Source organism: Prionailurus viverrinus, chromosome F2, assembly GCF_022837055.1.
Source record: "Prionailurus viverrinus isolate Anna chromosome F2, UM_Priviv_1.0, whole genome shotgun sequence".
Taxonomy (NCBI): Eukaryota; Metazoa; Chordata; class Mammalia; order Carnivora; family Felidae; genus Prionailurus; species Prionailurus viverrinus.
Genome location: NC_062578.1, coordinates 7,859,970 through 7,874,913, shown reverse-complemented (window position 1 = coordinate 7,874,913; position 14,944 = coordinate 7,859,970). Strand labels below are relative to the sequence as shown.

At 41.8% G+C, this 14,944-nt stretch overlaps 1 protein-coding gene across 1 annotated transcript in view; it reads right to left on the bottom strand.

Annotated features, from left to right (window-relative positions):
- XKR4 (XK related 4) overlaps positions 1 to 14,944 on the bottom strand; it is a 416,110-nt gene that overhangs the window by 153,886 nt on the left and 247,280 nt on the right. Inside the window, exon 2 of the mRNA XM_047842844.1 lies at positions 1,102 to 1,301. Within this exon, the coding sequence (XP_047698800.1) occupies positions 1,102 to 1,301 (200 nt within the window). The remainder of the gene's footprint in view (positions 1 to 1,101; positions 1,302 to 14,944) is intronic.

Here is a 14,944-nt window from a genome sequence, read left to right as displayed (position 1 = left end):
ATGGGCCCCCATCTACCAATACCCTCTCCATTTTTCTTTTCCTCTAATATGCGCCCCCCCCCACCCCTTGCCAATTAAAGCGCTCAGTCCAAACTAACGTGCGAATTGCTATCAGAAGTTATCAGGACATTACAGAGATTCCCCACACCAGCCAGATCAAATCTGAAGTTAGAGCGTGGCCCAGAACAGGACGGCAACATGTATAGACGTGGAGGAAGTCACAGCAAAGGCGCTAATGAGATTGGAACAAAACAAGCACATTATAACACGTTCACGGTTCCACGGCATCTGTTTAGTTACAGAATTGACAAATTACCAGGACACCCCTCGTTTAGAAAGGGGCTACCTAGCCAACCTCCATCCAGCCATTTAGTTGCTTATGTGCTCACTGGTCTGTCTGAATCTTCTTGCTGCTAGAAAAGATTTGAGTATCAGATCCTAAGGAAACGTCAGGGCAGATCTGTTATAAGTGTTAGTCTTACTGATGAGATCATCAAACAAGACAGCAAGACAAAAATATTAGTCTGATATTCGTTTCATAAAACTTAGTGTATACACAATGTATTGTTAAATATTGACAACAGGTTTTTCCCAATGATTTGAAAACAATATTATGGCCACCTTTACCATTTCCTTTTAATCTCTCTGTCTCTCTGTTTCTTTTCTTTTTTTTTTCTTAATGTCAAAAGGAAATTATGGAGACTACCCTAATATTCAAATATGTTATAAATATCATCAGAAAGAGAGAGAGAGAGAGCTAGGCCGTCTTCCCCCCAAATTTTTGGAAATCATTCTACCACACAAGACAGAAAAACCCCGCTGACTATTTTCATACTGACCACATGTCAAATCATACAAGCTCTTTCCCTACTCAGAGGGCAGCTGGAAGGCAAACCGGAACTGTCTTTCTGTAAATTCGCCGTAACAAGTAATTGTGAAGCAGAAAATGTGCATCATTCACAGATTCTCGTGTCAAGTAGCAGACTTCTAACAGGGAGGGCCGTGGCCTCTGTCAACACAGCATATTAGAACAGTTCCTCGGATTGTGACAAAAGTAGCCAATCTTTCCCCAAATTCAGAAACCAAATTGCAAGCCCTTACCTTGGAGGGCCTGTAAGCTATGAGTCTGTACGATAATGCAGAGCTGCAGGACCAGCTGTGGAGCACTTTCCAGAAAGGTGGCTAGCAAATGCAGCATACTCACATCTGCATACTCATACACCATTTGCCAGTAAAACCTCCATCTGTCATTCTCCCCACTCTGCCGGCTTCGAATACCTAAGTATATGGTGTGGAAATATCTAGAAAGAAAACATGGAGAATAAGAAAGAAATGAGTGGCAATTTATAATTCAAACACCCGGGCTGTTTTTCTTTTCTGCAAATCACAATGTGCAAGGACACGTGAAACAATGACTTTAGTGGCTTGTTAATTTAACGTCCAAAGTTGACCATTGAACAAGTACCCTTATTCTTTCTTCAAAGTTCACTTGGAGAAGTCACTGCAATCTTTGTGCTCGTGCAAGGTATTCCACTGACTTGCAAAATGAAGAGGGGGGGTGAAATGTGTTGGAAACGCGGGTGTAGAAGAGGTTTGCTACTTTGACAATCTACACACATTCTTTCCGGTCAGTTTCCCTATGGGCTCAATGGTATTCAGGAGACGGATTTTTCCTAGGGCTCCACGCAAGCCTGAAGTATTAAAGTGTATGTGCTTGTAAACCCTCCTGATGTCTTTTTAAAAAACGTTTTATTGGGGCGCCTGGGTGGCTCGGTCGGTTAAGCATCTGACCTCGCAAAGGTCAGGTCACGATCTCACGGTTCGTGAGTTCGAGCCCCACGTCGGGCTCTGGGCTGACAGCTCAGAGCCTGGAGCCTGCTTCGGATTCTGTTCGGATCCGGTGTCTCCCTCTCTCTCTGCCCCTCCTCTGTTCGTGCTCTGTCTCTCTCTGTCTTTCAAAAATAAATAAATGTCTAAAAAAAATTTAAAGAAAGTTTTATTATTGAAAATTTCAAACATGTACAAAAGGAGAAAAAAAATCGTGTATTGAGCCACCCGGATCAAGCCATTGTCGATACGTGTATGCACAACACACACGTCATTTGTCATTTATACCTCCACTGACTCCCTGCCACCAGATTATCTGGAGGCAAATCCCAGGCATCATGTTATTTCATCTGTAAATATTTTATTAAAGATAATTTACATGCATAAACGCAATACCGCTATTACATTACAAATAAGGATAATTTAGTATTGTTAAATACTTGGTTTTCACGTTTTGCTGATTATCATAATTTCTTTACAGTTTGTTTGAAATACAATCCGAATGAGACCCCTGTGTGATGATTATTTGACATGTATCGTAAGTCTCTTTTATGCCACGGATTCCTCTTCCATTGTTTTTTCATTTCCTGCACATTTTTCACTGTCTTGATCTTGATGATTGCATTCATGAGGTGTGGTTAACATAGCTGTTCTTTTTGTTTTCTTCAGTGAGGTAGTTAGTGTTGATTAGATTCAAGTTTGATCGTTTTTAGCAGGTGAGGTTGAGTACTTTCTTGAGGCGACCCTACTGTTCTCCTTTATGACACCATCATCCACTGTTGATCGTTTCCAAGAACTCTTCATTCATTAGGGTTGCGAAACGGTGATATCTGAGTCTATCACCCTTAAAAATTTTTTAAGTTTTTATTGAAATTCCAGTTAATGAACATACAGTGTAATCTTAGTTTCAGGTTTACACTATAGTAATTCAACACTTCCATACATAGCTGGGGCTCATCACAGCCAGTGCCCTTCTTACTCCCCATCACCTAATTAACCCATCCCCTCTAGTAACCATTAGTCTGCTCTCTATAGGTAAGAGTCCGTTTCTTGGTTTGCCTCTTTCTCTCTTTTGTTTCCCCTTTGCTCATTTTTTGCGGGTTGTTTCTTAAGTTTCACATACGAGTGAAATCATATAGTCTGTCTTTCTCTGACTGACTTATTTCACTTAGCATAATATTCTCTGGTTCCAGCCACATGGTTGCACATGGGAAGATCTCATGCTTTTTAATGGCTAATATTCCATTGTATAAACATACCACCATTTCCTTATTCATTCATCAGTCAATGGACACTTGGGCTGTTTCCATAACTTGGCCATTGTAGATAATGCTGCTATGAACATTGGGGTGTAAGTATCCCTTTGAATCAGTAGTTTCGTATTCTTTGGGTAAATACCTAGTAATGCAATTGCTGCATCACAAGGTAGTTCTGTTTTTAGCTTTTTGAGGAACCTCCATATTATTTTCCAGAGTAGCTGTACCAGTTTGCAGTCCCACCGACAGTGCAAGAGAAGTCCTCTTTCTCCGCATCCTTGCCAACACCTGTTGTTTCTTGTGTTGCTGACTTTAGCTATTCTGACAGGTGTGAGGTGATATCTCATTGTGGTTTTGATTTTTATTTCGCTGATGATGAGTGGTGTTGAGCATCTTTTCATGTGTCTATTGGCCATCTCCATGTCTTCTTTGGAGAAGTGGCTATTTGTGTCTTCTGCCCATTTTTTTAAATTGGATTATGTGTTTTTTGGGTATTGACTTTTATAAGTTCTTTATATATTTTGGATACTAACCCTTTATCAGATACGTCATTTGCAAATATCTTCTCCCATTCTGTAGATTGCCTTTAGTTTTGCTGATGGTTTTCCTCACTGTACAGAAGGTTTTTATTTTGATGAAGTCACAATAGTTTATTTTTGCTTTTGTTTCCTTTGCCTCAAGAGACATAGGTAGAAAGAAGTTGATATGGCCAATGGCAAAGACATTAATTACTGCCTGTCTTCTCCTGTAGGATTTTTATTGTTTCACGCCTCACATTTAGGTCTTTAATCCATTTTGAATCTGTCTTTGTGTATGGTGTAAGAAAGTGGTCCAGTGTCATTCTTTTGGATTTTTCTGTCCAATTTTCCCAACACCAATTGTTGAAGAGACTGTCTTTTATCCCATTGCACATTCTTTCCTGATTTGTGGAAGATTAATTGACCATATAGCTGTGGGTTTATTTCTGGGTTTTCTATTTTGTTCCATAGATCTATGTGTCTATTTTTGTGCCAGTACCGTACTGTCTTGACTACACCTTTGTAATATAACTTGAAGTCCAGAATCATGATGCCTTCAGTTTTGGTTTTCATTTTCAAGGTTGCCTTGGCTATTCATATCACTGTAATTTTGTTGTTGTTTGTTGTTGTTGTTGTTGGCTAGAATACTTCTCCAGCTCTTAGATCAATGTCTTTGCAGTATGTTTGGTTGACTGAAGCTTATTCTCTAGTAGATCACTTAAGAAGGGTGCATAGGGACAATAGTGTTTGAGTTCTTGCATATTTACAACAGCATGTGCCTATGAATCTTGCCTTGTGTGGGAATAAGTTTCCTAAAATCTCACAATTTGAAATGAAAATTGGTGCCCATTTTTAGAGTCGGTGAAAGAGCCTACCCAATGCAAAGATTCTCCGATACCAAGAAGGGAGGATGGGAGGGATACAGCAGTGAAGTACAAAAGCAGAACAGCTGGGACAACCTTTTCACTGGAGGGTCAGTTTGCTTGGCTGTAAAACCTATGCCTATTCCATACAAGACCCAAGATCTGCAATTTATTTATTTAAATCCATCAAATCTGTTAATTTCCTGTTTACTAGCATAAAGTGTTGTAATGGAAGTCTGATAAAAATCTGATACTCTTTCTCTTATAAACTACCTGAGCTTGTTGTTTGGATGTCCAAAGAATATTTTGTTTCCCTTTGAAAACCTATAGTTTTATTAAAATGTATCTTGATACTGAATATTCTGCACAAGTTTCTCTGGAATGTGGTACATACACTCTTCATTATGTAGTTTCAAGTCTTCTTGATTTATAGTATTGAGATTTATTTATTTATTCTCCATTACTTTGGTTTCCTTCTTTGAGGACTCCTATTTAGTTATATTGTATCTTCTTTATCTTCTGTATCAACCAACTTCCCTGAACTCTTTTAATCTCAAATTACTTAATGATTTCATTTTTTCCTCATTTCGACCTTCGATTTATCTGCTAACTATGGTGTTTGGATAGTGTCTTACTCCTTGTAGTTGAGTTTTCATTTTTCAGCTGCTTTTTAAAAAAATGAGAATTCTATATTGGGTTATATCATCTTTCTTGTCAAATCTTAACTTCTTTCTATTTATTTCTGATGCTTTTCTAATTCGGATTTACATCTTTCATAGTTTTTATAATTCTGTTAATTTATTTCAACTCATTTGAAATATTTGCTTAGGGTTTTTATCTGTTTTCCACATGTGTTTTTTTCCTGGTATGCTTTCATTATCTGCAGGAACATCATCATATTTCCTATTTTCATTTCCTTATAATAATTTTGATCTTTTTCTCATTGCTAAGTTTAATGAGTTACTTTAGTTTTTATGTAGTTTTAGGAGGGGTCAATGGGCCAGGATAGTTTGGCTGGTTTCATAGCTCCAGAGCTCATTCCTCTCCTGTTCTCACGAAGGAAGAACTTGTCAACTTTCTGACATCAGCTGCCTTTGTTTCTGTGACCCTTCCTTTCCATCTAGGCCGTCTCGTTCATTTCTGGTGGCTGTCCTTGTCCTGCTCAGTTGGAATCTATTCCCAGCAGATTCTCCTTAGTGTGGAGCCTTGTCTTGGAAGGGTCTGCAGTCTGTGGGTAATGAGACTGTTCCAGTAGCATCACATTTAATTGCATTATGGTCCCCTTGGGCTCATCCTTGCACTGGATCATTGAGAACACACTTCCAGGCCTTTCTTCCTCTCCTGTAAGATTGGATATTCCAGTGAGTGGCTGTTGGGGATTTGGAGGTTCTCCCGTTCTTAAGATCTTCCCTCTGCCTCTTCCTACATAGTTGCCGATACCACATGGCTCTTACGAACTGTCCCGAATTTGTCCCTTGGTAATGACGGGGGTATCTCAGCACTGAGCTTTATTGCGGGTATTGCAATAAAACTTCAGTTTTGCTCTGCTTATTTTAATGGGATCGTTTTGGTAGATTCAAAAACTATGCTGCCACTGCCACTGCATTTACAGAGCAAGAGCATTTTAAAACACAAAAGCAGATTTAATCATTCCCTGGGGCCTCGGATTGCTCTCTATCAAGTATAAGATGAAGTCTGTAGAGCACTGCTTACAGGGACTTTCAGGAACAGATCCCTGTGTTCTTACCACTCCACAGCTGCTGCTTGTGATTAGCCTGGTGCAATGCGCTGGCACCCCCTTTCTCAGATTTCCATGTGCTTTGCACAAGCTCATCCTTTTCTTGGAGTGCCTTTCTTGCTTCATGGACCGGCAAACTCATTTTTGACCTGACCAGATCTGTCCAGCGATCACCAATAATCACTCACTCTCCCGTGCTCTCCCTGTGTGTATTACTTCCTTAGGGTTTTAACAAAGTCCCACAAACTGGTAGCTTAAACCACAGAAATGTATTGTCTCCCAGTTCTGGAGGCTAGAAAGCCAAGATCAAGCTGTTGGTAGGGTTGGTTCCTGCTGAGACTGTGAAGAAGTCTCTGTTGCCTGCCTCTCCCTTAGTTTCTGGTGGTCTGCTGGAACTCTGTGGTGTTCCTTGGATTGTGGATGCATCACCCCACTCTCTGCTTTCATCACATGGTGATGGTCTCCTCACATGGTCTCCTCCATGTCTCAGTCGGAATTTCTCCTTTTTATAAACGCGCAGTCGTGTTGGATTAGGACCCACCCTAATGACCTCATCTTAACTTGATCATCTGCAAAACCTCGTAGTGTTTTCAAATAAGATCACACGCTCACGTAGAGGATGTTAGGACTTCAACATCTTCTAGGGGGACACAATTCAACCAATAGCACTCTTCTCTTGAATTTGATCTTGTTTACCCTATGACTTCTCCTCCTCTGTTCCAAATCTGCATCTCCCATTCCAGCCCTCCCCTGAAATCCAACCTGTATGTCCATCTGCTTTCCAGGTTTCCAATAGGCATATAAAAACAAATATATTCAAAATGCTTGATCAGCTTTTCTTCTAAATTTGTGCCATCTCATACATAATAATCTACACTGCCATATATTCAGTCATCCAAGCTACAAGCCTAAGGGTCATATGAGCCTACTACTCCTCCCTTACCCCTTATATATGATAATAGACTATGTTCTGGAATGCTATCTCCTTAATGTATGTTCCCCTCTGTCTCCTAAAGTCTGAGTCTCTGGGTTTCTGTTTTGGTTCTGTAACCTACCACAGTATGACCTTAGATTTGACATCTTTCTGCCTTAGCCCTTCCATCTCTAAAGGCGGAAGAGAACAGCACCAATTGCATAGGCTGATCTGAGAAGTAAATGAAGTAAACACGAAGGTCTTAGCACAGAGCCTGGTAAATAGTAGGCATTCAGTAAATGTTAGTTCTTACTTTTAATCAACTTTGGATTCTCTAATGGACCTGTCACTGTGCTTCTAGATGTATAAACCGAATCTAATTCTGCCGTCTTTTAAAAAATCTTGTTTCATGTTTATTTATTTATTTTGAGAGAGAGTGCATGTGTGAGTCGGGGAGGGGCAGAGAGAGAGGAAGAGAGAATCCAAAGCAGGCTGCGTGCTGTCAGCACAGAGCCCGACACGGGGCTCAATCACACGAATGGTGAGATCATGACCTGAGGCGAAATCAAGAGTCGGAATCTTGACCAACTGAGCCACCCAGGCACCCCCAAATTTTTGGCATCTTAAAAACCTCAGTGATTCCCCATTGCCTAGAAGATATACAGTGAACTCAAGCAGTGAAAGACAGTTAAGGCTTTTAGTTTATCCCTTCTAACCTAACTTTTGGCTTCTGTACCCTTCACCCCCACCCCCTTCCTATATCCTGTGTCCTGCCATATTCAATCACTTGCTGCCCCTTGGCTATAAATTCACGCCTCAATACCTTTGTTCCTATGTTTCTCTTGCCTGGAAAGTCTCTCCACACCCTTTAACACCCTGGAATTTCTATCGTTTTATGAGTCGAATATCATAATTCCCTCACCCTCTGTGACCACCCAGGAAGCCGTTCCACTGTTTGTACCCCAACTATATTTATGCAGACTTTTGACCAGAGTAAATACCATTATTTTGTATTTGTTCATTTGTGAGTTCATCTCACATCCCAAATATAAACCCCTGGAGAGAAAAGAATGTCACTGTTTTTGTGTCCCTACGTCTAGCTCAGTTTCTCATGATTAACAGGCACTCAATTTACTTCACGGCATTTTATTCCTTCAGTTGAATATGTATTAAACACGTGCAATGTTTGCAATTTTGTATTTTTCTGTAAGGGGGGGGGTGGCAGCCACTGTCCAGTTTTGAGCAAAAGAGTGAGAAATCTGACTTACATTTTAACAAAATTGCTTATTGTGTGAAAAGGAGAGGGCAGGGGGGCAAGGGGGTAGAGAGGGACATCAGCGGGAAGACTATTGCGATCATCCGGGCGAGAGAAGACTCGGATTTTCACTAGACTGCCAATGGCATTGGTGGTAAAAAGGCGTCAGAACTGGATAACGGTGAAGAGGGCACCGACACCCTCTGCATGTTGAGTGAACAAATGAATGATTTCAATGCTCAACCTTCTTGCGATTATCACAGGAGGTTAAAATCCAGGACCCCCATGGCATTGACAAAGGCAGTAAAGCTCCCACAAATGCCTCCCGGAGTTCTTTCAATGCCAGTTTTCACCTGCGGAGGAGATTATGCATCCTCTAAGCTCTCCAGCCACAGGCTAAAAAGCCACAAATGGATCTCCCTGGTCCGTGGCCCATGGGGGCTGAACTCTTCTGGCGCAATGAAACATTTGTTTTGTTTTGCTTTGCTTTGTTTGGTAGCACCGGGAGCTCTCAGTTACCCTGATGGCCGTGGTAGGTTTGTTCCTAAGGAACACAACGAACAGGTAATCTGGCCTTCGGGAGTTTCATATAATAGGACACAAAAATCTAATCTTCCGATAATGCACATACAGAGTTGAAATACCTACAAACCCAGAATAGTAAAAACAAAACAAAACAATTTTAAGGCCAAATGAGCTGTATATGTAAAGGCAGAAAGATGGGGGTGGGGAAAGCCCTATGTCGCGATAATAAATGCTTTTGCATATGTAGTTCCCTTCACCTGGAAGTATTTTGCACATTCATGTTACGTTTTCTTGGAATGGCCTTCCCTCTTTTCTCCACTAAGGAAACAATGTTTGTGGTTTAAAACTCTGGTAATACATCTCCCCTCAGAATACCTTCCTCGGTGACCCACAACCAAGAATCCTTCCCTGCACCTGACTTCGTGCCTACCTTTAATACTGCGGGTATCTCACTGTATTAAGATTATTTGCTTCTATGTTGGATTCCATTCAGCACTAATTTTGTTCATGCAAGCATTCACAAATGTGTGCTCAATTGAATTGGGGGGGAGAAAACCTCAAATTGTATTTCTTTATAATTAGTTACTTCGATGAGATTGGTAAATAGCCTATGCCACATCAATTTTTGCTTCTGGTTGGAAGGACACAACAGTTTATGATATTTAACTAATAGTCCCCCTGTTATGAATATTATGTAGTATCGGGATAGTTTTCTACTTTCTCTAAATCAGCTGTGATAGCCATCAGGAGTGTCATGCCCATAACTTGGTCATGAGGAAATGTCAGCTCGGGTTTTTCTCAAGTCTGTGCTCTGAAAAATGGCGAGAATAAAAAGGCTTTGCAACCACAATCGGATTTCTTCCATCTTGCCAATGTGTTAATTGTATAACATACTTTGGTCATATGATTTTTTGTGACTTATTTTTTCATCTGCTACCAGAAGGAGAGGTTGAAATAGAAGAGAAACATGTACTATGAGTCACACATCTTCCCATTTATTCCTCACAACACGGTAAGAAAAATTTGCCCCAGGTGAGTGGGGGATGAAAACGTAAATTTGTGTTTCAATGTCATATTCTTTCCTCTCTGCCATTGCTACCTCCGATATGGGCTCTGTTGACTCCTGCCTTCCAGCTGTAAAATAAGCCCCCAAGAGAAGTCTTCAGCTTTTCAGCTTTTGCTCAACATTTGACCACCATCATGGAATTCCACATTGTACACCCGCAGCACATATGGCAGGAGCTTTGACTTCAGGGAGATCTGCTTCTATGATAATTTACTTCTCCGGACAGGAAATTCCCTCCGTGTTGACCAAAAGCCCCAGATAGCCCTCTACTAACTGCTAATGTCACCTGTTCTAGAGACAAACCATCAGTGCAGAAAGCAAAGGAAGTCTGGTGACATTTATCATTCAATTCTAACAAACGGATAAAGATGTTGAGTTGTTTAAAGAAGCCAGGCTAGCCTTCATTATGTTTTCTATCTAGTAAACTACATGAGAAGTACACACAGAGAAGTAGACCCAGGAGTCCCTTTTCTACAGAAGTTTAGAACAATGTGACTAAGGGCTTGTGTTCCAAGGAAAAGCAGTTGTATTCCTTGAGAAAGAAGCAAAATTGTCAAGTTTGCTCTTCCATGGTGGTGTTTTTTGTTTGCTTTAAAATTTTTTTTAGTGTTTATTTTTGAGAGAAAAAGAGAGAGAGCGAGCATGAATGCGGGAGGGGCAAAGAGAGACAGAAATGCAAAATCCGAAGCAGGCTCCAGACTCTGATCTGTCAGCGCAGAGCCTGACGTGGGGCTTGAACCTCCTGACAGGCTGCTGTGAGGGTTGAATGGAGGATGTGTCTTACACACGTGCCTGGTTCACGATAGGAAGGTTGCTGCTCTCCAAGGTCATTGATGCTCTGGATTCTTCTAGAATGTTCATCTTTTTGATGCTCTGAATTCTTCCAGAATGCTCATCTTTTTAACCCTAGTAACTGAAGGTAGTTTTTTGTCTTCAGCTCTCCTCATTTTCCTTAGGCATTTTATTCTTGGGAGTATTTCCACCACATTGGATTTGGCCTTTGTCTGGTTTTCCAGAGGGGCAGATGAAAAAGAGTGCCACTCTACTGCAAAACGAGACAATTCCTAGACCTTCTGAGTATCAAAGGAATCCCGGTGGGGGTCCACAAGGGGAGTGGAGGGACTCACTAAGCTTTTTCTTCTTAGGATTTGGCTTTGCTGTGTTGATAAAAGAAAGGTATCTCTGAAAGGGGCAATGGTGACCAGGGAAGTGCATAGTAATGAAAGCCTCAATACTTCTTAGATATTCATACACACGGCAGGGAGGATTCATAGAAAGCCATGTTTATAGTTAAAAATTTAGCCTAATTACCAAAGCGTTTCATGTAAGAGGTAAAAAAAAGTTTCAAAGCTTTAGCCTTGAGGATGAAACACGCCCTACGCATGAGAGAGCAGTGGCTTTAACTCCACAGCTCTCATTAGTGCTGATGGGAGATGTTCCCAATAAAAGCCCACTCTGAAATATCAACGTGTTCTGCCTGCTCCTCAAGGTAAATACGCTCGGATGACATTTGCCGCTCTTACTGTAGGACTGATTCATCTTCTGGGAGGCTCATTCTTCTTATTTGTTGCCTGGGGAAGTGTGCTAAGAGAAGACACAGTTTTCCTTAACATCACAAAAGGTCACCAGGAATTCTGCACCGGCTTTATCAACATAATGTCGGTCTACCAATAGCTGGATTTTGTAATTTCCTCAGCTTTCTTGAGGCTGTGCACAGCAACGCATCCACCTGACTCCCACCATGCTGCACCCCCAGGCACCCACGTATACCCCAGCCCCTCTACAACACACATGGACACCAATTCACGTCCAGTGGTTTTCGGGGGATTCCCACTGAGCTGAAATGCTCGGCTCCTTCTCGTCAGTTTCCAAGTGCCAAGAGCAACCTGGGCTAGCGTCTCAGCCTCCCACATGGCCAACTCAGACCTAAACATAACGTGGCAAAAAGCAATCGACGTGGGGGTGGGGAGAGGGGAAAGTCCACACATTCGTCATGTCAAGCATTATAAATGCGTTCAATCTGACTCGTAGCGTGACTGAGATCTTTCAGTCATCTGTGCGGAAAGGAGCTGTGTGTAACTGTTGTTTCAGACAGTTCATATCCGAATGAATACTTCAGTCCTTAAATAATGTTTGATCGAGTGCTCACTACCGGTATGTCGCGAGCGGAATCAGAAGTCATGACTAGCTATGAGGGTACTGTGCCTACATATTCTAATACGGAATTTTTTTTGTATCTCCCAGCACATTAAACGGTTTCGCTGCTAAGCGCTGTTATTTCTACCACCTGAAAAATGCAGAGCAAAATCTGTGCAGAAGAGTTTTAAAGAAACAACATGAATAAACCGTAATTCCAGCAAGTGGTAGTTTCCTGTGGCTTGGCTACAAAGCTTTACACTAGGAATGTATATACATTTACGGCACACGCAGACACACACACACACACACACACACACATACAGGTGTACATATACACACATGTACGCACATCTCAACACTAGACGCTGAGAAGTAACAAAATAGCATGGTTTCTTGTCTTAAGAAGCTATTTCTTGGAGGGGTGCCTGGGTGGCTCAGTCGGTTAAGCATCCGACTTCGGCTCAGGTCATGATCTCATGGTGTGCGAGTTTGAGTCCCACGTCGGGTTCTGTGCTGCCAGCTCGGAGCCTGGAGCCTGCTTCGGATTCTGGGTCTCCCTCTCTCTCTGCCCCTCCCCCTCTTGCACTCTGTTTCTCTCTCAAAAATAAATAAACATTAACATTTTTTTTAAAAGAAGAAGCTCTTTGGTGGATATATTAAGCAATAAGGGCACACCACAGCACTTTTTTTTTTTTTAAAACACCAGAATACCAGATCTCAATTTATGCTGAACAACAGTCAAGATGACTAAAAGTCCTGGCCTATATGCCCATGGTGGAAGATTTTCCTAGTGGCGACTGTTTTAAAATCAGGTTCTATTTCCCATCCATCACCCAAAGGGGCGGGGGCGTAGGGGGGGCGGTGTGTGTGATAGGTGAAAGAATGAATTGGATGACCTTGCACTTGACAAACACTAGGGGTCACAGCTATCAGAGGACAGTCTGGGCTGCTCCTCCTACCCCCCCCCCCCTTCCAGGGGACCAGGGTGAGGTGTCACCTCACACTGCGGAGACACCTCCTCAACACCCACCCTGCTCTGTGCTGTCACCCAGCCCTGGGTGCATCATCTCTCCCAAACCAAGGGGCGTGTTTGCAGCCAGCCTCTCAGATGCCTGAGAAGAATATCCGCGGTAAGAAAGACGGGAGTGCGCTCAGGATCTCCCAGGAAACCCTTGACAGGGACAAGAATTCCAGAACCTTTTCTTCATTTCCTACACTTACTTTTTTCCCCCAAGGGCAACACTTGCCTCTCCAACTAAAGAGGGTTTGCATTTCTCTGCATATATTTGGCCCCCGAGCTGTGTTCCTGTCACCTCTATCTCCTGCTCAGAAAAGGAGAATTAATGTGGGTCCTCACAGAACAGCACGCAGGTACTACTGTGTGTTTTGGTACAGAACACCCTCGCAGGGCATCATCTTATACCCAGTAAAATTGCACTTACTTGGCATCTCAAAAAACTTCTTAATTATTTGTATTGTTCTGTGAAAGTAAACCTTACGTGTGAGACAGGGTTATTTTTGTGTTGTTTAAAAACAATTGTTTTTTAATGTTCATTGATTTTTGAGAGAGACAGAGACAGAATGCGAGTGGGTTAGGGGCAGAGAGAGAAAGGGAGACACAGAATCGAAGCAGGTTCCAGACTCTGAGCTGTCGGCACAGAGCCCGACGCAGGGCTCGAACTCACGGACCGCCAGATCATGACCTGAGCCCAAGTCGGAGGCTCAACAGACTGAGCCACCCGGGCGCCCTTGTGTTGTTTAATTTTCACACGTACCTCTCAGGTAGTTAATGTACAAATAGTCACTCTTCACGTATTTCCTCAAATCTAGAGTAGGAGAGAACAGAGTTGTTTTCTCTACAAAATAGTTTCCCCTAGAACGGGCATCCCAGCCAGGGCCTCTTGGGACACATGATACATTCAGCTGAAACAGGAAAGAAAGCTGTTGAACTTGAAAGGAAGTTCCTTTACTCATTCTTAACACCTCCTACCAGGTGTTAGGCCCTCAGAACGATGCGTTTCTCCCCAAACGATTCTTAGAGTTCTAATATACTAATATTTTCATAGTAAAATATGTGTTAAAATGGAGAAGAGTGGCTTGGAGAAAATATAGCATGCTATTGACATGGTATAACTTTTTTTTAAAAGTATGAAATTTATTGTCAAATTGGTTTCCATACAACACCCTACGTGGTATAGCTTCAATTCAAGCCTTCCGATGATTAAGAGACTACTGGCGGAAATTATTAACGATATTTAGAAGACACAGGGTAACAGAACATTGGTTCTTACTCTTCAGGAAATAGCGATTGTGATGGAATCAGAACCTTCATGTTAAGTTCTGCTGGACTAATTTTATGACAAACGAAGAAAGTTCCAAGTGTGTGTGTGTGTGTGTGTTTTATTCTTTTTAAAATATAATGCTTTGCAGTTTTTATATCCTTGACTTTAGCAGACTTATGGACATGTATGGTTTTAGAAGTTAACTGAAAAATCCATAGGCCTGGGGCATCTGATGAGTCACATCCATTGAGTGGCCAAGTGGGAAGAAAAGAGAATGAAGGGGCCAACCGCGGACACCTTGTTATAGTTCAGGGTGTGCTGTGATCCTGGGTGGCTCTGGGGTCCTGTCTGGAGTGTCCTCAAGCAGACATACATTATAGGGATCGATTTTACCATCACCATTGAATTCTTATAGCTGTTTGGGTCCAAATGCAATCATGTCGCAATCTCGTTAACATACTTCATTACTGTTTACGTTGTTGTTATTATAACTTTATTATTTACTTATTCATTTATGCAGAATCTTGGCAGAATTCGATAACATAAAATATAGTGCTGTGGA